General features: G+C 39.4%; 2 protein-coding genes across 4 annotated transcripts in view; one reads left to right on the forward strand and one right to left on the reverse strand.

The window, feature by feature from the left end:
- LOC308091234 (disintegrin and metalloproteinase domain-containing protein 10-like) overlaps positions 1 to 3211 on the forward strand; it is a 38693-nt gene extending 35482 nt beyond the window's left edge. Inside the window, exons 16-17 of one of the 2 annotated variants that reach the window (XM_080436685.1) lie at positions 72 to 1358; positions 1547 to 3211. In XM_080436685.1, coding sequence (XP_080292811.1) covers positions 72 to 292 — 221 coding nt within the window. In that variant the 3' untranslated portion in view covers positions 293 to 1358; positions 1547 to 3211. Of the gene's footprint in view, positions 1 to 71; positions 1359 to 1546 lie in introns of those variants that run through there. The other variant, XM_080436686.1, reaches the window with a different exon arrangement.
- A 2739-nt stretch (positions 3212 to 5950) lies between these two features.
- scamp5a (secretory carrier membrane protein 5a) lies at positions 5951 to 19765 on the reverse strand. Of its 2 annotated transcripts, XR_013933687.1 has the most exons (8): positions 19625 to 19765; positions 17545 to 17589; positions 17062 to 17181; positions 14057 to 14213; positions 13342 to 13443; positions 12091 to 12208; positions 6672 to 9603; positions 5951 to 6621 (listed from the first exon to the last, which is right to left on the reverse strand). XR_013933687.1 is itself a non-coding variant. In XM_080436702.1 (7 exons), the coding sequence occupies exons 2-7, from the start codon at positions 17549 to 17551 to the stop codon at positions 9394 to 9396; spliced, it is 714 nt and encodes a 237-aa protein (XP_080292828.1). In that variant the 5' UTR covers positions 17552 to 17589; positions 19625 to 19765; the 3' UTR covers positions 5951 to 9393. The 2 variants fall into 2 exon arrangements, 1 of the variants encoding a protein (XP_080292828.1); XM_080436702.1 differs by having other exon boundaries at positions 5951 to 9603.
- Positions 19766 to 22378: the final 2613 nt, after the last annotated feature.

The following is a 22378-nucleotide window of genomic DNA, read 5'->3' on the forward strand; positions in this document are numbered from 1 at the left end:
AGTGGCCCTCACCATTTACAAAGTTGCCCACCCCTGCTCTAGATCTCTACTGATCCACTGTCTCTCCACAGGAACTCTGAAGAGGCGGCGAGCTCAGCAGGCGGCCGCCTCCCAGGTGCAGCCCCCCCACGGGGGTCACGGCGGGGGGCAGCGGCACGGGGCCGGCGGCCCCCCTCCCCAGAGACAGAGCCAGAACCAGAACCAGAGGCCCAGCGGACCTCAGAGACCAAGCCAGCCTCAGAGACACCGGCAGCCCAGAGAGAACTATCAGATGGGACAGCTGAGGCGCTGACACCCCTCCCTACACCCCCCCTCCCCCCAATGCCTTGGCTCCTCCTCCTTGTGCCTACAGTGGGATAAATAAACGTCACTCCATCCAAAGACTGAAGCCCAACAACAAGTCGGCCATCTTGTGTTTGACCGCCGCCCACACGTAGCAAGCTACTCTGATTGGCTCTAAGCGTGGTCGGCGGCCATCTTTTTATCTTCTCTCCCCTCCCTCCATTCTGAAGGAGTGCCAAGGAGTTCAGGAAGCGTAGCCCCCCCCCCCTCCCATAGCTCTGAGAGAGTTCAGATGGAACCACATGGAACCGTTAAAATGAACCCTTACGGGTCCATGTGGTTCCATCTGTACTCTCTCAGAGTTAACAGACCTGTTAAGGGTCACTTTGGATTCAAGGAACCCTGAGGGTCCCCATAAGGACCACTTGCTTTAGAGTGTTTGACGTCTTTTTACTTTTCACGCTCATGGCTGCCTCCTGCTGGTGAGAAAAAGAAAATGTTTCTGTGTTTTTTTTGTTTAGTTTTTTTCCATTTCTTAAAAAAGCCCAGGATTGAATGAGAGAATCTATAATGTACACACACACACACACACACACACACACACACACACACACACACACACACACACACACACACACAGAGGTTGGACCAGTTAAAGATGCAGACAGTCTTGTGCATGTGACTGTACAGATTTAAATGTATCGTAAAAATGAAGAAAAACAACAAAACACTATTTCTTCTACTGTAAAACGTAGAGTTCTTTTTAGTGCTCTCAGGACTTCTACTGTAAAACGTAGAGTTCTTTTTAGTGCTCTCAGGACTTCTACTGTAAAACGTAGAGTTCTTTTTAGTGCTCTCAGGACTTCTACTGTAAAACGTAGAGTTCTTTTTAGTGCTCTCAGGACTTCTACTGTAAAACGTAGAGTTCTTTTTAGTGCTCTCAGGACTTCTTTAACAACGCAAAAGGAAAAGGGTCTCCGTGACGACGAGGTCCAGTTTGTGATTGACGTCCACCTGGTCCAATCACACGGAGCTCCTGAAGAAAATACTGGTTCTCAATGTGGGGTGTAAAACGGGTCCATTTGGTTCTGTTTGTACCCTCAGAGTTACAGACCTGTAAGGGTCCATTTGGTTCCATGTGTACACTCAGAGTTACAGACCTGTAAGGGTCCATTTGGTTCCATGTGTACACTCTCAGAGTTACAGACCTGTAAGGGTCCATTGGGTTCCATGTGTACACTCTCAGAGTTACAGACCTTTTAAGGGTCCATTTGGTTCTGTTTGTACCCTCATAGTTACAGACCTGTAAGGGTCCATTTGGACCCCCAGTGGTCCCCGGACCCATAGACGCCGATAGCGTGGGGGTGTCGTGGGGTCAAAGCCCCCACGGCCCCCACCACATTGATCAGCCCCCACATCAATCTCAGATGTCAGGCGGGGCTAGTGCGGTTCGAGTTGAGCCCCCACTGCCGCGCACATAAATCGGCGTCCCTGCCCGGAGCCCCGGACCTTACATTGAGAACGGTGAAGCAGAATCATGTGATTGGTTGAAGCAGGTTGTCACTCGTTGTCTTTTTTATCGTTTGGTTAAAAAAGGAGTGTGTAAAAAACACTAGATACTGTTTAGAGGAAAAGGTGTAAAAAACACTAGATACTGTTTAGAGGAAAAGGTGTAAAAAAAACACTAGATACTGTTTAGAGGAAAAGGGACCCGCTATTGTCTTCTTGATTTGTTTAGATTTATTTTGTTGATATTGAAGAATAAATAAATAACCACTAATTGAAGCCCATGGTTTTACCTGTTGGGATTAAAGGTGAAGGAGCTCATATTGTATCCATATATGGTGTACAAAGGGGGGGGGGTTCACGTTGTAAAACTTGTACAGTACTTGGAGAAATTAGCATTTCATTTGAAAATGAAATTACATTTTTGATACGTCTTGTTTTATGTTTTTGTATCTAATTCCAGAGTAAATTGTTCAAAGATGTTCATATGTGACAAAAAAATAAAAATGCTTTTCCTCTTAAAGGACCACTTCACCCATTTTAAACCGATCTTCATATAATTGGTCCTGACTACTAATGCTCATTGTAATAGAATGGTACCATTTTATCTGCTCTGTGTCTGTGGACAGTTCAGAAACCCACCTACCAGTGACATCATCGTTAGGCAGGTTTGTTTTTTTTTAAACAAGATTTCACAGTTTTTTATTTAGATTTGTTTTAAGGCGAGAACAATAGCTTCCATTATAGCATGCTAACTTTCCAGAAATAGAAAGCCTGTAGTTTTTTGTTAGCTTGGATTCCTCATCGATGATGTCACTGGTAGGCAGGTTTCTGAACTGTCCACAGCCCTCCTCTGAGACGCAGACCAAGTAGACAAAAATCATATCATTATATTATAATGAGAATTAGCGAGGACCAATTATATGAAGAGTTGAAAATGGGTGAAGTCGGCTTTTAAGTTATTTCATTTCTGTGTGCTCGTTGAAATGGAGTTCATCATCATCAATGGTTAAAAAAAGAAGCAAATCATGGTAAGTGTGGTGGAGTTAATGTTACATATTCATTTCCTGTCTGTTATCTTGTGGCATGGTTTGGTTTGGCTAGAAGAGATGAAGAATAATGCCTGTACATTTTACTTTGTTTTCATTTCGTAGTCTTGGTAAAAAAAAAAGAAAAGAGAAAAAAAAAGGTTTTTAGATAAACGTGCTTCACTGAAATGTCCAAATTGAGTTGAAAATGTTGTAGGTGACGTAGGCCCCGAAAACACTACTGTTCACTGTGTTCTATACAGTATCGCACATTTTTGTTCACTTTGAACATTTTTACTAAAGAAAATAAAAAATAAAAAAATAAATTTTAAATTGTATTGTGCAAAGAGATGTAATTTTTTGGAGTACTTGAAATGCATTAATTAAAGACTCGTTCAAAAAGAGATCCTTGCTTACTGTGTTTGTAGCTCAATACAGCTCTTAGAGTAGTGATTCACTATACAGCTCCTAGAGTAGTGATTCAGCTCCTAGAGTAGTGATTCAGCTCTTAGAGTAGTGATTCACTATACAGCTCCTAGAGTAGTGATTCAGCTCTTAGAGTAGTGATTCACTATACAGCTCCTAGAGTAGTGATTCAGCTCTTAGAGTAGTGATTCACTATACAGCTCCTATAGAGTAGTGATTCACTATACAACTCCTAGAGTGGTGATTCACTATACAGCTAGAGTAGTGATTCACTATTCGCTATGCATCCTGTCATTCTGTCTAAAGACATGCACATTGCTGCTCTCATCTTGCAAGACAGCCATGAGAGGATTGGACACTCCGGACGAAATTACATGCTTTCAGAATTACAACAAAGTGTCTGGATTCCCAAAGCGAACTCTGCAATAAGAAGACTCCTTACGAATTGCGTTGTCTGTAGCAGACACCATGGAAAAGTTGGGGAACAAAAGATGTCCAACTTTCCGCCCGACAGAGTGCTGCCTGACCAACCCCCCTTCACGAACGAGGGGGTCGATTACTTTGGCCCTGTGGAGGTCAAAAGAGGTCGCAGCGCTGTGAAAAGGTACGGCGTGCTCTTTACTTGTCTAACTATTAGAGCCGTACATATAGAGGTTGCACACTCCCTGGACACGGATTTGTGCATAAATGCACTGCGTAGGATTGTGTGTCGAAGAGGACAAGTGAAGATAATTCTATTGGATAACGGCACCAATTTTGTTGGAGCCGAGCGGGAGCTCCGCGAATCCATCCAGCAGTGGAACCAATCCAAAATTTAAAGGAGAGATCCGCCCATTTTAAGTGTTATCTTTGATGTGTCGCTAATCACTCACCATCATTGAAAGGGACGTTGAGTTATTTCAGAGAGTCTATCTATAGTCTATATCTGAAAATCGTCTATTATAACCGATACAAAGTTAGTTTTTTCTCTACTACTGCTCATCGTGGAGTGTCATGATACTCAAACCAAACGTGCACTGAATGTCGCGAGCGAGCTATCGTTCGTGCAGAACGACATGATGCTGGTTGCTTATTTCTTCCACAGACGCCAGGTTCTGTGGAAGAAACAAGCAACCAGCGTCATCAAGTTCTGCACAAACGGAAGCTCGCTCGCGACATTCAGTGCACGTTTGAGTATCATGAGAGTCCACGATGAGCAGTAGTAGAGAAAAAACTAACTTTGTATCGCTAATAATAGACTATTTTCACTCTTACACAGGCTCCCATTATGCCAACGGAGGGGGTCGACAGACTGAACGACACGGGACTCTCTGGAATAACTCAACGTCCCTTTCAATGATGGTGAGTGATTAGCGACACATCAAAGATAACACTTAAAATGTCCGGATCTCTCCTTTAAGATTCACTTATGCAGAGAGGAATCCAATGGATTTTCAATCCACCCAGTGGCTCTCACCATGGCGGAGTTTGGGGGAGGCAAATCCGTACCGTGAGAAAAGTCATGAACTCTGTATTGGAACAGCAGACACTCGGCGATGAGTGACTCCAGACAGTGTTATGTGAAGCTGGGGTTCGACCCACAGTTTGAGAACCACTGGTTTAGAGGGCTCCTTAGATCTATAATGTCTTCTGTCTAACTGGACAGTCATGAAAAGGTAGATCTATAATTTCTTCATGAAAAGGTAGATCTATAGTTTCTTCATGAAAAGATGGATCTATCATTTCTTCATGAAAAGGTAGATCTATAGTTTATTCCTCACAGACACATGGTTGACCAGATGATCAAAGTTTGCCACCATCTGACATGCTTTGGCTATTGTTTTTTGGTTAAAAAAATCATTTTCCATTTAAAGATGACATTTGTACCTTGTACAGTAATTTGTAAACTTGCATCAAGTTTATGAATACATAATGTTAAGAATATTACATGTTTCACCAGTTTCAGTCTTATTTAAGTTTGGGTTTGGACTATTAAAAATGTCTATTTGTCAGCAGGTATTGCCTGGCATAGGCTTACTGTCCCATTCCACACTACCAATTAAACAGTTAATATAATATTCTAGGTTTGGCTCAAATATGAATGTTCAAGGATCTGCTCACCTGACATTTTAGGCCTTAACGTAGTTGGTCTTCAAAATTTTTCAGGCCAGCTTAGCTCTCTCTCTCAGCTTAGCTGAGAGAGAGAGATGAAGCAGGGACCCCAACTACATATTTTAGAAATTTGAGACGCAGATTAAACTTTTTCATAGATGGCTTCCTAGATTATCACACAAGGATTTGGTGGCCCTCCTGTAGTAACTCTGAGGACCCCCTTAGGGGTCCCCAGCCCCCTGTTGAAGACCTATGCCTTGGCTTAGAGAGACTCCTGCTTAGCATCTAAAATAACTGCTCTGTATTTGAGTAGAAATCTGATTTTCAATCAAATTTTCAATCAAACTTTCAACTGTTTTAGTATCAATATGGCCTTCAGTTATCTTACATTGTGCAGATTAATTTAACAGTAGATGTAAAAACATGAAGTATACACAGATTATACTTCATAAAGTGTGTCTTAATGCTGCAGTAACATTTATAGGAATACGGTAGAATAGAAGTTTACTGAAGGCCAACTTGTTTGCTACCAAGTTAATATAATCTTCCCAAAGCCATATATAATGGCATGTGAAAGAATGCTCATCAAATCAATGCTCATCAAATAAACACAGACGCAACAATAACTCTTTAATATTAGGGTCGGACCAAATAATACAAAACGTTATAATACACAAAATGTATTCCTCTTTTACATCATTGTACTCACAAAGGCCACAGCCTCCTCAGATATTGTATTTGAATGAGTTTTCCATGGCAATATAACTGACTTCACCATAAGTAATTATGTATTTATATCTACCTTATATACTATAGTACAGGATGATAAATATGAACCGACGTACAGGAAGTAGCCTACGAGAACAGGAACCAGGACGGATGGGCTCAGCGTGACGTTCAACATACTGAGAAATATGACATTACTGTGTCATACTGTATGTACATAATATGATGTTAATATGACAGTACTGAGTCATATGTACATAATATGATGTTAATATGACAGGTACTGAGTCATATGTACATAATATGATGTTAATATGACAGTACTGAGTCATATGTACATAATATGATGTTAATATGACCGTACTGAGTCATATGTACATAATATGATGTTAATATGACCGTACTGAGTCATATGTACATAATATGATGTTAATATGACAGTACTGAGTCATATATACATAATATGACAACATTTGGACTGATCCAACATTCACCAGAGAATAACGCTTAATTTTTTCTTTCTTTTTTCACCTTAGGAGCCAGAGGTTAACAGATCTCTGACCTTAGGAGCCAGTGAGGTTAGTAGATCTCTGACCTTAACAGATTTCTGACCTTAACAGATCTCTGACCTTAGGAGCCAGTGAGATCTCTGATCGTCGGGGCCCATGAGTTCAAAATGTTGAATCCTCATCTGAGTGGATTTATGGTGTTCAAAGATGTGATTAATCACACTTATATTTATTGTTGACATAATTCTATGATCACAGATCAGATATAGAAGTGATACCAATCCTGGGTTTTTTGGGGGGGTTGAAATACCCCAAAATGTGATCCACTGATGGGGATTTAAATATTTTGAACTCATATAGGCCCCGCCCACTGGACGTACATGAAAGCGTTGCTGGACATGAGGTCAACAAAAGGTCATGAGGTCAACAACATGAGGTCAACAACATGAGGTCAACAACAGGAAGGTCAACAGTACGTTTGCTGGTTTGTAACATCTGGACAGTTTGACAGGACATAAAATGATGCTTTTAGTGTCGTTTGTTCCTTTAGAAGAGAAAACCTGCGTCTAAAACCTTTTCTGTGTCTAAAGCCTGTGAAACGTTCATCTAAGTTCCCAAAAATTCTGGCCAGCAACATGAACCCTTTTGATCCTTATTCTTATTTATTGCTCATTAACGTTCCCTCAGTGAACATTGTTTCAGTTTGTCAAAATAAAGGTTTTTATAATGGATTCAACCAACAGCCTTAAAATAATAAAATAAAGGTTTTCATTGATGGATTTAACCAACAGCCATAAAAATAATACAATAAAACAGCCATGGGAAGACACAGAGGAACACATTATACTTCAGACTCGCCCACACATAAAAAAGAATTGGTCTGTACAAAAAACAATTGAAAAGTCAAACTGAATAAATATCACATCATCACAATCAGACGAGACAACAAGCATCCACATACATAATTATCTTAACACTGTATTACTGTAATAACCCCCTAAAAGTTGAACAAGTTGTCACTTATCGTGTGAATCAAGTGACATGAGACTTTCTTTTTTCTTGAAAACATTACAGCATCGTCTCTAAACAGATTTAGAGGGTTTTCAGCTCATTAAAGAAATAATTTAATAGATACTCTGTTTCTTTTCTTTCTCATAAGTACTGTTATCACATCTAGTCAGGAAATTACACCAACAGCCACACAAAGTATTCCCTCTCCTGGTACAAGTAGTGGTGTAGGAATAGTAGGAGAAACAACCATTATGGTACGATACTAAAGACCACCTACAGTACAATGACACATGTTTCATTATGTATAGAATATATACATATATGATATATATGTATAATAATATACTCCTGACACTCCACAGATATTTGGGTATTCTGTGAGTCGGTCAGTGGTTCTCACAAACGTTTACATTTCTTATAAAGTTCCGTGTTTCCAGAACTTACGGTTAGTTCAAACCTCCTGAGCAGAACCAATCAGGTTCTGAGAAACATAACTTTAAAGGATAGTTCCCCCCAAAATGACTTCTATGGATTAGTCACCCCATGGAGTCTTGAATTCATGGATATTGTTTTTGTTCTTGTCTCATACAATAATGTGATGACCGGCGCCGGCTCGGATAGGAGACACAAAGTGTCAACTTTGTGTCTCCTACCGGAGACATTAGCATCGTTCTGCCGGTCATCAAATTATTGTCTTAGGAATGAGACAAAAACTAAAAAATATCCATGAATTCAAGTCTCCATGATGTGACTAATCCATAGAAAAAAGTCATCTTGGGGGTGAACTATCCCTTTAACCCAAGCCATAGTATGGAAACACATCCAGAACCCCCAATTACAGACCTGTAAACCTGTAGACCTATATCAAATATTTAGCTGGGTACCCTCTGGAACCCCCTTAAGGACCCCTGGGGGTCCCTGCAACCCACTTTGAGAACCACTGACTGTACTGTACAACTTTAGATTTGATGTTTTTACCCAATAAACACCCTTATGTATTTTTATATATATTTGGACTATATGGACTTACTGTAACAACAAATGACCATATCAGGTCCATAACTGCAAACAAAACATCCCTACAGGTCGACAATGATGGACATTTGGAGTGTTGACATAAAGGTACAATTTAAACACTGAGGATCTTAGGAGGGAAACAGACATAACTATATCGGTTATTAATGTCAGGATTGAAACTTTGTGATAAAGTTTTAACCGGCCACTGCTTTGAAGTCATTTAAATATCCGTCTCACATTAGAGACACATTTTTTTTTTAATTGGATGTTTTGTTTTCTCACGTTAGCTTCACAAAACATTTCATTTATTTTTTATAAAGTTCAGGCCAGGTTCTTGACAAACATGTTAAAGGGACAATGCATCTATTTATTACCTTATGGGCTTAACGGAGGATTTCCCTTAAACGTTATTTGTCGTGTTACTAAACATTTATCAAATTGTGAACCGTGGCAGTCAAAGACAATGTTCATAAGCAACCGTGTAAATCATCCCTGTTTACTTTTCCAGAGCGTTACCCTTTAACCTTGAGAATCTATTGTAGTAAAGTCATTATTAAACCAAATAACGTGATATAAGTCAGTATAATGTGGCCTATAGAAGCTAATTCAAGATGAAGGAGCTACATTCTATATGTCTCTATATACTGTACACTGACATGGACCAGGTATAGGTCTGTAAGTATTAACAACCAGCTCCTATAAAAGTAAGTAATCCTCCCTCTTAAACGACTGGGTGGTTGGTATGATGATGTATCGTGTTCTTGGTCGTCCCTCTCTCTCTCTCTCTTGGTCCTACATTACATGGGTTCGTCGTAGTTGTAGGTGGGAGCAGCAGAGTACTGCTGTTGGTTCTGGTTCTGGTTCTGCTGGTTCACGGCTCCCTGCGCCGCTCCCATGGCCGCCTGCTGGGCCGCCTGCTGAACGTGAGGGTTCTTCCAGGCTCCGGTGGTCCACTCCTCCTGAGCCTTGGACATGCTGCCTCCACCGCCGCGGTAGAAGTTATGAACCTGTAGTGTTTACAATGTAGGCGTTTAGCAGACGCTCCTAATCCAGAGCCATTTACAGTATAAGCAAGGAAAACACCACTGGTGGAAAAAGTACTCCGATTTCTTACTTAAGTAAAAGTATCAATTCTGCAATGTGTAAATACTTTATTACAAGTACAAGTCCGGAATTCGAAATTTACTTGAGTAAAAGTACAGAAGTACTGGTATCAAAAGGTACTTCAAAGTAGAAAGTACTGTGTAGAAAGTCATGTTCTGTCATGATGAGATTAGTTTTTGCTTTCATTCCTGATCACACCATTCATGTTAATTTGATTCATTGCAGTGTTCACCCACAGGGGGCAGACAACCCTAGGCCTGGGAGAGGAGGGTAATCACTGGATCACTGGATCATACTTGAGAGAGAGGATTTGTCTTTTACAATAAATCTTGTAATAAAATGTAATCAATTAATTTAATCCCCTCGGATCTATATCCTGCACATAATCCTTCCTCCTATTGACGCAGCCTATCTTAGTTGTACATACACCTCAGTATATATGTATATGTTACAGGGAAATTGGAAAACCAGTGAAATTGAAAAATGAGCGCTCGTTTTCACCCCCCCCCTCGCTTCCCCCTTTGTTATCGATTCACTTTGATTGCGACTGGTGACGTTAATCTGTCTATGTAATCAACACACCTGTTACTAGGCAATTCTGTAGAACCAACACTAGAGGGCAATGCAAGCCACACTAGAGCCCCCCACACACACACACACACGCGCGCGCGCGCGCGTACGCACGCATGCACACTAATTAGAGAGTGTCGTGGATAGTAACCCATGAAAAGATCTATTCTCCCCCTATCGGTTTACAACTTGGACGGCACTGAGTCGACTAGCAGACCATCGGCCGGTCGGCGCGGGCACTCGCGCCTGTTGGCGCTCGGGCGCGCCTCCTCGGCCTCAAGGTCTGCTGAGTCGGCGAGCCTCCGTCATGGACAATAACTATTATCACCGTCACAGTTAAAAATACAACGTTACTCTGCTCAGTTTGGCTAACCGCTTCATTATCCAACCTGTCATAGAATATTTCTCTCATTTTATCCATTTTATTTTCAGCGCTCCTCCGCCTCGCATCAAAGCCCCGCCTCACGCCGAAGCCCCGCGCCTAAAAACGAGCATACCCTTCCAATTTCCCAACGAATGCCAATTTCCCTGTAACATATATATCAGTATATATTAGTATATAGTATATATGTATATATCAGCCTATATGTCACACGCCAGATTTCAATGATTGCACAACCAAACAGTTCTATCTCGATGGACAAAGGCAAACATGGAAAAGAAAGCTATAATGTTCAGGCATTCCAGCCCTCATGTACAAATTGTTTATGCCTTGACAATGTTGTTTGACGAACGCCCAGTGTTGAGCGTCACTTTGCTTTCATCTTTTCTTTTTTTTTTTGTAGTTCTTTATTTACCCAGGGTAGTAGCTGAGCACTTGTGCTCAGCTACTACCTTGGGTAAATAAAGAACTACAAATTTCCAGCAACGCCCTGAACTCATAGACACACATTAAAACCTGGGAGCTGACCAGTACAACCACAGTCTGATACTGTTGTACTGGGAGCTGACCAGTACAACTGACCGGTACAACCACTGTCTAATACTGTAGTACTGGGAGCTGACCGGTACAACCACAGTCTGATACTGTTGTACTGGGAGCTGACCAGTACAACTGACCGGTACAACCACTGTCTAATACTGTTGTACTGTTTTTTTATAATATATATATATTTTATGGATCATAGCAGTCTGTTACGGTCATGGATGAACTTCAACCTGGTGTTTGCACTGTCTTTCTGCCTTTTTGTGTGGGGAAAAACACAGAAAACCCCCAAAAAATCGCACGCCCGCGCGTCACGCGGGCGCGAGGAGTCCCCCCCGACGCACAGCCCCCCTAGGTATTAAGGACTTCCCGCGCGCCTGGTTGTACTGGGAGCTGACCGGTACAACCACAGTGTGTTACTGTTGTACAGGGAGAGACCGCAGGGTAGTTAAAGGACAGTAAGAACCTTAGTGAGGGCGATGAAGGACAGTATATGTAGTTAAAGGACAGAGTAAGAACCTTAGTGAGGGCGATGAAGGACAGTATATGTAGTTAAAGGACAGTAAGAAGCTTAGTGAGGGCGATGAAGGACAGTATATGTAGTTAAAGGACAGAGTAAGAACCTTAGTGAGGGCAATGAAGGACAGTATATGTAGTTAAAGGACAGAGTAAGAACCTTAGTGAGGGCGATGAAGGACAGTATATGTAGTTAAAGGACAGAGTAAGAACCTTAGTGAGGGCGATGAAGGACAGTATATGTAGTTAAAGGACAGTAAGAACCTTAGTGAGGGCGATGAAGGACAGTATATGTACAGTAGTTAAAGGACAGAGTAAGAACCTTAGTGAGGGCGATGAAGGACAGTATATGTAATTAAAGGACAGAGTAAGAAAGAACCTTAGTGAGGGCGATGAAGGACAGCGTAGCCACAGCGGTGAACATCACGGTGGGGATCAGCATCACCACAGCAGAGCCTACATTGGTGCTGAAGAAGGTGATGGTGGCCAGCCAGCCACTGATGAAGAAACAGTGATGGTGGAACGTTATCGTCATAGCAACAACAACATCAACAATAATAATAATAACAACAACAACAATAACAACAACAACAACAACAACAACAACAACAACAACAACAACAGTTGATTCAGTCATGGTCTTGTTTGCCCAAATTCCCATTTTCATTGAATGATTTAACCTCAGTAGACATTTCTCCAGACTTAAAGCTGTAGAGACATTACTCCAGACTTAAAGCTGTAGAGACATTACTCCAGACTTAAAGCTGTAGAGACATTACTCCAGACTTAAAGCTGTAGAGACATTACTCCAGACTTAAAGCTGTAGAGACATTACTCCAGACTTAAAGCTGTAGAGACATTTCTCCAGACTTAAAGCTGTAGTAGACATTTATGATGTTGGCTTATTATTTGTTATTGTGTAGTGTCATTATTGGACACTAGGTGGCGGGCTTTAGATGGACAACACAGGGTGTTTATATATAGCAGCACAGGTGCAGTAATTAGCAGGACTCAGGTAGTAGAGAGCCAAACAGTTCTTATCAGACAGAGAATCACAGCTATAGAAACCACACTGGCATTATGACTGGTACGTTCATATACATGTAAATACTATAATCTGTATGTTTGTCTACTCTGTGTAGCGTCACTTCCTTATCCTACCTGTGAAGGGACGGGCAAAGAAAACAGGATTTTGGACCGTGGACAAACTGCCGTTACATTAACTAAGTCTTAAGGAGGCTTTGGACAACAGTATGCTATTTTTCTGAAGGCAAATTATTTTAAACAGGTAGTGAATTCATTTACCATTTAAATGCTGATTTCAACAAAAGAATAAAGGGAATTATAGTGGAATAAAACATTGAGTTGTTCACATACTGAAAGAGCACTGGGCTACGTATTATAGTGCAAGAGGAAAACCTGATGTCCAGTTGAAGTACTGGACTGTAGAGAATAGTACAATTACTTGATTAAACCTCAGTGGTCATGTCTTACCAATAATAATACTAATAACACAAATACATGATTAAACCTCAGTGGTCATGTCTTACCACGCTCCCCTGCCAGGACGAAGAAGAAGAAGAAAGAGAAGAAGAAGAAGAAGAAGAAGAAGAAGAAGAAGAAGTCTTACCACACTCCCCAGCCAGGTATGCCCACACACTGGATAATACTGATCACAACCTGGGCCATGAAGACGAAGAAGAACGCCATGTAGTTGAAGGAACTGTCCGTCCTAGAAGAGACACAATAATATTAACACCATGTAGTTAATAGTAGAAGAGACAAACACAGACTAGTATCACATCATACAATGATAAACTGAGCTTAAGCTTAATTTATACTCCATGCACTGATTGAAATGTTGTACTTAGATGATGCATGTTATTTAGACTGATACTAGGTTCATTATTTACCTGGTAACCTATAGTTTCTATAGTTTCAATGTACAGATTATTATTTTGATAGTATATTGTTTAGACTGATGCCAGGTTCTTGGTTTACCTGTGATCCTATACTTTACTGAGACACTACACTGTCTCTCTACATTCTATGATCCTATAGTTTACTGAGACACTACACTGTCTCTCTGTATTCTATGATCCTATAGTTTACTGAGACACTACACTGTCTCTCTGTATTCTATGATCCTATAGTTTACTGAGACACTACACTGTCTCTCTGTATTCTATGATCCTATAGTTTACTCACTCTACACTACTCTGTCTGTCTAAATCTAAAATGCCTAAATTGTCCATAGTTAGTCACTTAAAGGCCTTGTAGATGGCTGAACCAGCAGTAAGTAGAGTTAGTACTAAGTAAATGTACTAGTTATAATAGTTACTCACTTAAAGGCCTTGTAGATGGGTCTGAACCAACAGACGTAGGAACAAGGCGTGAACAGGATCAGCCACAGGATGGCCATGCCAAAGTTGGTGGCTCCGCCCCCGCCACACATCCACGCCAGGCAGCCAATGAGATTCACAGCCAACGTGGCGCTATTCACTGTGGAACAAAAACACATTTTTGGCACTGCTAAACCCGCACCCGCTGCCCACTAGAAGTGAATTTCGTCCCATTACTCGTGAATTAGGGATAAGGGAGCTGGCACTGTCTCTAAATGCTATTTCGCACCCCCTATACCCGCTATTCATTATGCCGACTCCACTATTTGCGACCTGGAGGTGTGGCCGTGGGCGTGTTGTTGCATTATCCCCAAAATTGCTATTTTGCCCACACACGTTTGGGAAAATGTATAGCGGAGTTTAGAACCACCCGCAATGGCAACTTGGTTTGGTAGAGCGTGTCTGCAATGGATGTCTGGAGACGGCCAGGGCGCACAGCGCGGCACAACATCCAAAGGCTCCTTCTCTCTCCTCATTCTCAACGAATCTCTGTGATTATAATTTTCCTATAATCAGCAGAAGGGAGAGTGTCAATTCATTGTGTCAATTGTGTTTATATAAGATGATGGCCTATTTTAAAGAAAACAACAATTTGTGCGTCGCGCAATGCAATGCTCTCCAAATTACACACGTCAGTTTTATTCATCGATTAAGCAGGAAATAATGAACTGATTACAAAAATATAAAATTCTCTCTAATCAGTAACATGTAGGTGATATATGTCAAATGTGGTTTTATTGAAAGGCAATCAAAGGCCAGAGCTTAGAAACCAGGTATATGATGTCCATGTTAAATCCCCACAGTGTGCAGTTGCGGTTGCCAGAATTTGCGAGAGGAATAAGCAACCAGGTCTAAGAAAACAAGCCCAAAAGAAGTGACTATAATAGGCCACATGAGCACTTCAAACCTATACTGTATATGTCGGCCATTAACTCTTTCATTGCCACGGACGGTAATTCCTGTTTTTTATTGTTTTATAAAAGTCTCTGTCACTCCTTTCATCAGGTTCACTTTCTACTCAAATAACGTCATCCGAAGATTTCCGCTTCTGTCCACCTACTGTTTATTTGTTTCCTGCAAACGGCTCTCGAGTTAACTGGCTTTGCCCTGGTTTTGGCTAGACACCGTAGTTTTCACATGGTCTAACAAACTGTCCGGTTATATTTTCTTTTCTCTGGACCCTTTGTGTTTACCAACGGTCTAACACGCAATCATAATATATATAAATGTTCTGTGGCCAGCTGGGGAGGTGGGAAATACGTGTATTTTTTGCGAGTAAAACATGTGTTTTGCAAAAAGTAGCCTCCTGGTGGCGCTATAACAGCCCCATGTGAAGAATTGGGCACAGAGGTTCTGCTCTGACATCCAGGGAGTGTGTGTGCACAGTTTTGCTGCGATCAAGCCAGCAGTGACGGAGATTAGCTTCACAGACAGACACACACACACACACACACACACACACACACACACACACACACACACACACACACACACACACACACACACACACACACACACACACACACACACACACACACACACACACACACACACACACACACACACACACACGGATGGACGGACAGGGTGCAAAACATAGTCTCGGCCATTCCTTTCGGCCTGGTGAAGACAATTATCTGTTATCTGTTATCTATCTATTCACTGTCCAACAGAAACACATCATCAAAGACAAACATGAAGATTCAAGCTAAACCAGAAGAATTGAATTGAAGGCAGAAACAGAACTGAGCCCTATATAAATTCACAACGCTTGAGCTTGTAGATCAGTTACTTTCACTTTGCCCCGTAATAGGGACACTAGAGTTCATGTGGTTAAATATCAAATCACTATTAATCTGTTTTACTAATCTAGGCCAAAATAACAACTTCTACTCTAAAACTACTATCGTTCATTTGCATCAGAAAGTGTCTAATGTATTACTACTGCTACTAATCTAATCTAATCTAATAATGTATTACTACTACTACTAATCTAATCTAATCTAATCTAATCTAATAGTGTATTACTACTACTACTACTACTACTGCAGGACTTACATTTAAGTTCAAATGGTAGAACCTATAAGTGAAAATGTAACACATTTTGTCGTTATAATTTAACTAAAATATATTTGTCTATTTAATACAAACAACAGAGATGAATAGGATGAGAATTCAAACAGCAGGTTCATCAGATACAGCATGACAAATCATATATATATATCATATTACTAAACAACGGTTTCTGAGAGCTGGGATCTCTTAGCTGATAACAATAGAATGTGTTCAAAAAAAAATTGGAAATAAACTATTTGTCCCCAGAAAAGTCTTTAAAATGTCCCACTGAATATACAACACAATTTATTATAGTGCTAACAGCAAGAAAGGAAAATATTCAGCAGGGTTCGTGTCATGATTTCAGAACCTGAAAACCTTGCTCTACCAGAATGTAATGTTTACTTTGGAGCCCATAATATTTTGGGTAAAACAAAGTGACACAGAATTTTCACTGTGATCTAATATGAGAGTGACGACACTAGCATAGACTCCCATTGTAAGAATGGAATGCGGAAATGCTCTGTCTGTCTCAATGAGACAGTTCTAATGTTTGGAACTAGTTATAATATAAATGAACTACAGCCCATAGAGTTATAATATAAATGAACTACAGCCCATAGAGTTATAATATAAATGAACTACAGCCCATAGAGTTATAATATAAATGAACTACAGCCCATAGAGTTATAATATAAATGAACTACAGCCCATAGCGGCCCGCTTTGTGGTGAGATCAAAGCGTGACGGAACTCTCTCTCTGTATGGCTCTGGTTATATTGTCCACATAGCAGTGGAAGGGTTAACATCACAATTTAAAGAGGTTTACTTTACACACCGTCCCTGAAGCGTCTGTCAAAATGACAGACAATGGTAGTAGATCGATAACTCACATATCCATAGGTAGTAGATCTTCTTGCATAGACCACGGTGCTGGTCAGGGATCTCATTGAAGTCTTGGTAGAAACATGGTCTCAGAGGGATGAACCTCGGCAGGGGAGGGAAGTTATTTTCTGTCCAAAAAAACAACCACAGTTACACTTCTTAAAATATGTAATAACTATATAATAAGATATAACTATGTAATAAAATATAACTATGTAATGGAATATAACTTTAATAAAATATAACTATGTAATAACATATAACTGTAAAATAATATATCTATGTAATAAATATAACTATGTAATAACATATTTATGTAACAACGACCCAAGCTCATAGAACACAAGCAACCTGGATTCAATAAAATGAGAGTTTAATCAATCATGATTCATGCCTCATAAGTGTATTAATTATTTACAGTAAGTAAGGTTATAATAAGGTTATAATAAGGTTAATAAAGTTATAAAGGTTATAATAAGGTTATTTATTACCTGCCATGGCAGTCAGCTTTATTATCCAGACCTAAACAGAACAAACTGTAAAAACAAACACAACATCAATCACCTATGGCTTAATGCAGGGGTCTTCAACAGGGGGTCCGGGACCCCTAGGGGGTCCTCAGATCTTTATAATAGCATCGCTATTCTGAGGGGAACATTAGCCAAAAATAGCAGATCTACAAGCTTGTAGATCGGCTATTTTTGGCAGAGAGGTTTAGTGTAGAGGTAAAAAAGAGCAGACCAAGTACACGTTTTCTAAGCATTGAGGGTTTAGTGGTGACTCGGCGTCCGAAAGCGTTGGAAAGCGTCTGCTGTTGACAAATTGTTGTCGGATAACGTTGTTCCCTCAAATCGGACCTCTATCGACCCGACTTAGAAAAACCGAGCATGTTCAGTCTTTGGGCCGACTGGTAGAACCGTGGGAGAGAGGGGGGAGGGGGGAGTGAAGCGCTGTAGAGCACCCTGATTGGCTATTAGCTTGTTTGGTCAGACATACCATATTACATACATACATACAATATGTAGTGGGGGTCCCTGCTTCATCTCTCATCTATACAATATGTAGTGGGGGTCCCTGCTTCATCTCTCATCTATACAATATGTAGTGGGGGTCCCTGCTTCATCTCTCATCTATACAATATGTAGAGGGGGTCCCTGCTTCATCTCTCTCTCATCTCTACAATATGTAGTGGGGGTCCCTGCTTCATCTCTCTCTCATCTCTACAATATGTAGGCCTAGTGGGGGTCCCTGCTTCATCTCTCTCATCTCTACAATATGTAGTGGGGGTCCCTGCTTCATCTCTCTCTCATCTCTACAATATAGTGGGGGTCCTTCCCTGCTTCATATCTCATCTCTACAATATGTAGTGGGGGTCCCTGCTTCCTCTCTCTCACACCTAAGGGGTCCTTGGATTGAAAAACCTCAGTAGCTACATGCGACCAGCTTTAATCCACCTCTAGGCCTCATATCAATACATGTCTCTCTCTCTCTCTCTCTCTCTCTCTCTCTCTCTCTCTCTCTCTCTCTCTCTCTCTCTCTCTCTCTCTCACCCTCTCTCTCTCTCTCTCTCTCTCTCTCTCTCTCTCTCTCTCTCTCTCTCGATATATATTTAGATATACATATAGATATATACATATAGATATATCTATATATATAGATATATAGATAATATAATATAATATAATATAATATAATATAATATAATATAATATAATATAATATAATATAATAATAATAATAATAATATGATAGGTGTTAAAGCATCACCCCCCCATATAATATAATATAATATAATATAATATAATATAATAATAATAATATGATAGGTGTTAAAGCATGAAGGTGTAGACCTATGGCCTTCACCCCCCCTGCCCCCCATAGCCTCCTATAATATAATAATAATAAGTGTAATAATAATAATAATAATAATAATAATAATAATAATAATAATAATAATAATAAGATCAGTGTTATAGGCTATAATGATAATAATAATAATTAAAGCATCAAGGCCTTCAGACCCCCCTCCCCCCCATAGCCTCCTATAGGCTATAATGCTGTTTTCACCGAGTATTTCATGTTGATGTATTTATATGAACATTAATGTATCTTTATAATCTTTATAATGAAAACCATGTATTTCATTCATCTCTCATCTCTATATGATCTATATAAAGAATGAATGAAAGAAAGAAAGGAAGAGGAGGTGAAGCTGCTATGAAGGACATCTGATCTCCACATCCATCCATACATTAATATAAACATATTGTAGATCTTAGTGTTTTTATATCAAATGTATTTATAGACTGTTGTGTTTTTCTGTTCTCAGCAGGCGGTGATGCAGCAATAATGATGATTAAATATGATTAAAAATAATAATATGAAGATGGAGGCGTCCTTCAAACAGGAGAAGCATCTTAATGTTATATTTATACTAATATGTAATAATTCATCAACTCTGACTGAACCTATAGAATAACAGGCACGAATATAACAATTATTACTATTAATCATTATTAATCATCTGTTTAATCTATAAATCCAGCTGTGTGTGAGAAATGAAATTCTTACCCTTTAATGTCCGAGATTCAATCAATCAGTGCTTCTGCTTCTCTTAATCGCATTCCATTAATAATCGTTCTTGAATATAAAATAAAACATAAATCTGATAAATCTCTCTTTCTTCACCGAGCGGTTGGGAGTAAAAGTCACGTGATGCGCAGAGCCTGCCAGTCAAGGTGTTACACCGTAATGGTGACCTATTGAATTATGTGACGCCAGGGCTTCTAAACCCAGGATGGACCTCCCATAGATATATATAAAGGCTAGATGACTCACCCGCGCTGCTGGCCAATGGAGTACGACGTTGCCACATGGCGGCCATCTTGAAACAGTCATTCATAACATTATGTCTATGGTGCATATACTTTAAAATAACCATAGCGTGCTCAATTTTCATCCGATTTTCAAACGGTTTGGTGTTTTGTAAACACCAAAGATGTAATAAAATTATAAAATTATAAAATAAAATAAAAAATATGATTATAATTATAAGTATGCAGTATCATAACTACATCTTTGGTGTTTACAAAACACCAAACCGTTTGAAAATCGGATGAAAATTGAGCACGCTATGGTTATTTCAAAGTATATGCACCATAGACATAATGTTATGAATGACTGTTTCAAGATGGCCGCGGTTGAGCTACGCTTGCTCCGTCCCCTTGAGCCATCTAGCCTTTATATATATCTATGGGACCTCCTGCTTTCTCTTTAAATCCGCTGTTATTATAATATATTATTTAAATCAGGCTGTTATTATAATGTATGATTTAAATCAGGTTATTATAAAATATGAAAATGGTGAAAAGGATCATATTTTCATTCCAGCTTTAAATGGTAAAATGTGTTAATATTACAAAATAGTGACCCCTGGCGTCACAAGAAATATCATGTCACAGGTTTCGGTGTAACATCCATATAGCTCGTCGTGACTGTCACATAGCCCCGCCCCTTCCGGCCTCACGGCTGCTCTCCATGGTGCTGAGATGACCATATATGGTGCTGCTGACCATAATATAACCATATATTATAACCATATAACTATATTATAACCATTATGTTATAACTATAACCAGATATTATATTATAACCATATATTATAACTATATATTATAATGTAACCATATATTATAAGTATATATTATAATGTAACCATATATTATAAGTATATATTATAATGTAACCATATATTATAACTATATATTATATTATAACCATATATTATAACTATATATTATAACTCTATGGTTCTGTGATTGTTGAATAAATGATTTAACATCCTGTAATGCAATTGTTATATTAATCTATCTATCAGTGGTTCTCATACATTTCCATGTCAAGGACCGCCACAAAACATTAATTATGGATTTGATTGATACGGACCCCCATTTGAAAGGATTTCTCTCTTTAAAAATAAATAAATAGCAGATCTACAGGCTCACAACACATTTCAATGTGACACATTGTGAGCTTGTAGATCGTCTATTTTCGAATAGCCAAAGTATAAAAATAGGGTTAAAATGTTTAAGGTGATTTTAATGCTATAGCCTATCAACTGATTTTACTCAATTTTCACAGCAGGAGTCTATAAATTCTCGTCTGTCTTTTAGTTTACATAGTTCTCTGACTACTTTAGGGGGTTATTTATTCATTATACAGTTCTTTAATTCAAGGGTCTTTGTTGCCCTCATGTGGACAAAACGTAGCCTGGTATCCAGCCTGCTTCGCTACGTTCGGCGGACTTTTTTTTCTCTCTTCGCTTCTCAGTCTGGAGAGCACCCTATTGACTCGTTTTGCAGAACTACACTGGAACTACATATGTTACGTTGGGCAACGTCGTTGCTGATTGGATGTTGTTCAAACGAATGACGAATCACAACGATCACACTGTTTCTTTTTGTCCCGCCCCGCACCACAGACCAATCAGAAGCCACGGTAGGTTTCGAAGCTAGCGAAGAGAGAAAAAAAAGTCCGCCGAACGTAGCGAAGCAGGCTGGATACCAGGCTAGACAAAACGAGTAAATATAAGTGGAAGTCGTCAATAAATCACTCTGTTTATAAAACATTAAAAACCAGATGAACGCAGCATGACACCAGTTTCTACATTAATAAATCTACAAGCTGACAATGAGACGCATTATGAGCTTGTAGATTGGCTATTTTCGGCGCGAGACACCGTTGTTGAACAGTATTTAAGAATTAAATTTGTAATATAATATATAACTCTCTTCTACACTCTGGTTTAAAGGTCTCAGGTCACGTGGCCTTATTATTGTCGCTCCTTTTGGGCTTGTTTTCATAGACATGATAGTAGTATAGTAGTGTGTATATCTGTCTGCCTCTTATATGTCATCATGATTTGTGTGCATGGGGTTCTCATCTTAAACAAGCTGTGTGCTTAATGAGAGTTCCAGTTTAGTAGACCTTGTATTGTGAATTTGTACTTCCATGTGCTGTTATGTACTGTCATGTACTATTCTCATGTCTTACTAAATAAACTACATCAATCAATCAAACAAACATGGTTGCTTGTTTCTCTCGCAAAGTCTGGCAACACTGGAAGTAGCTGATGTTGGTGTTCTGGTTGGTGTCGCATTGTTTGTGTTCCCCAAATAATGATATAAATACCATATTATTATTATTATACCATATATATTACTATATTTAGTTATAATAAACATATATATTACTATATTTAGTTATAATAAACATATATATTACTATATTTAGTTATAATAAACATATATAGTACTATATTTAGTT

Source organism: Gymnoscopelus braueri (assembly GCF_963280865.1).
Source record: "Gymnoscopelus braueri genome assembly, chromosome: 9".
Taxonomy (NCBI): Eukaryota; Metazoa; Chordata; class Actinopteri; order Myctophiformes; family Myctophidae; genus Gymnoscopelus; species Gymnoscopelus braueri.

Excerpts from the sequence above, each read along its gene's own strand:
- scamp5a (XM_080436702.1), bottom strand. Across the intron at positions 13,444-14,056 it reads CCCATCTACAAGGCCTTTAA|GACGGACAGTTCCTTCAACT; the intron begins GTGAGTAACTAT and ends TGTCTCTTCTAG. Across the intron at positions 9,604-12,090 it reads CCTTCATCGCCCTCACTAAG|GTTCATAACTTCTACCGCGG; the intron begins GTTCTTTCTTAC and ends TAAACACTACAG.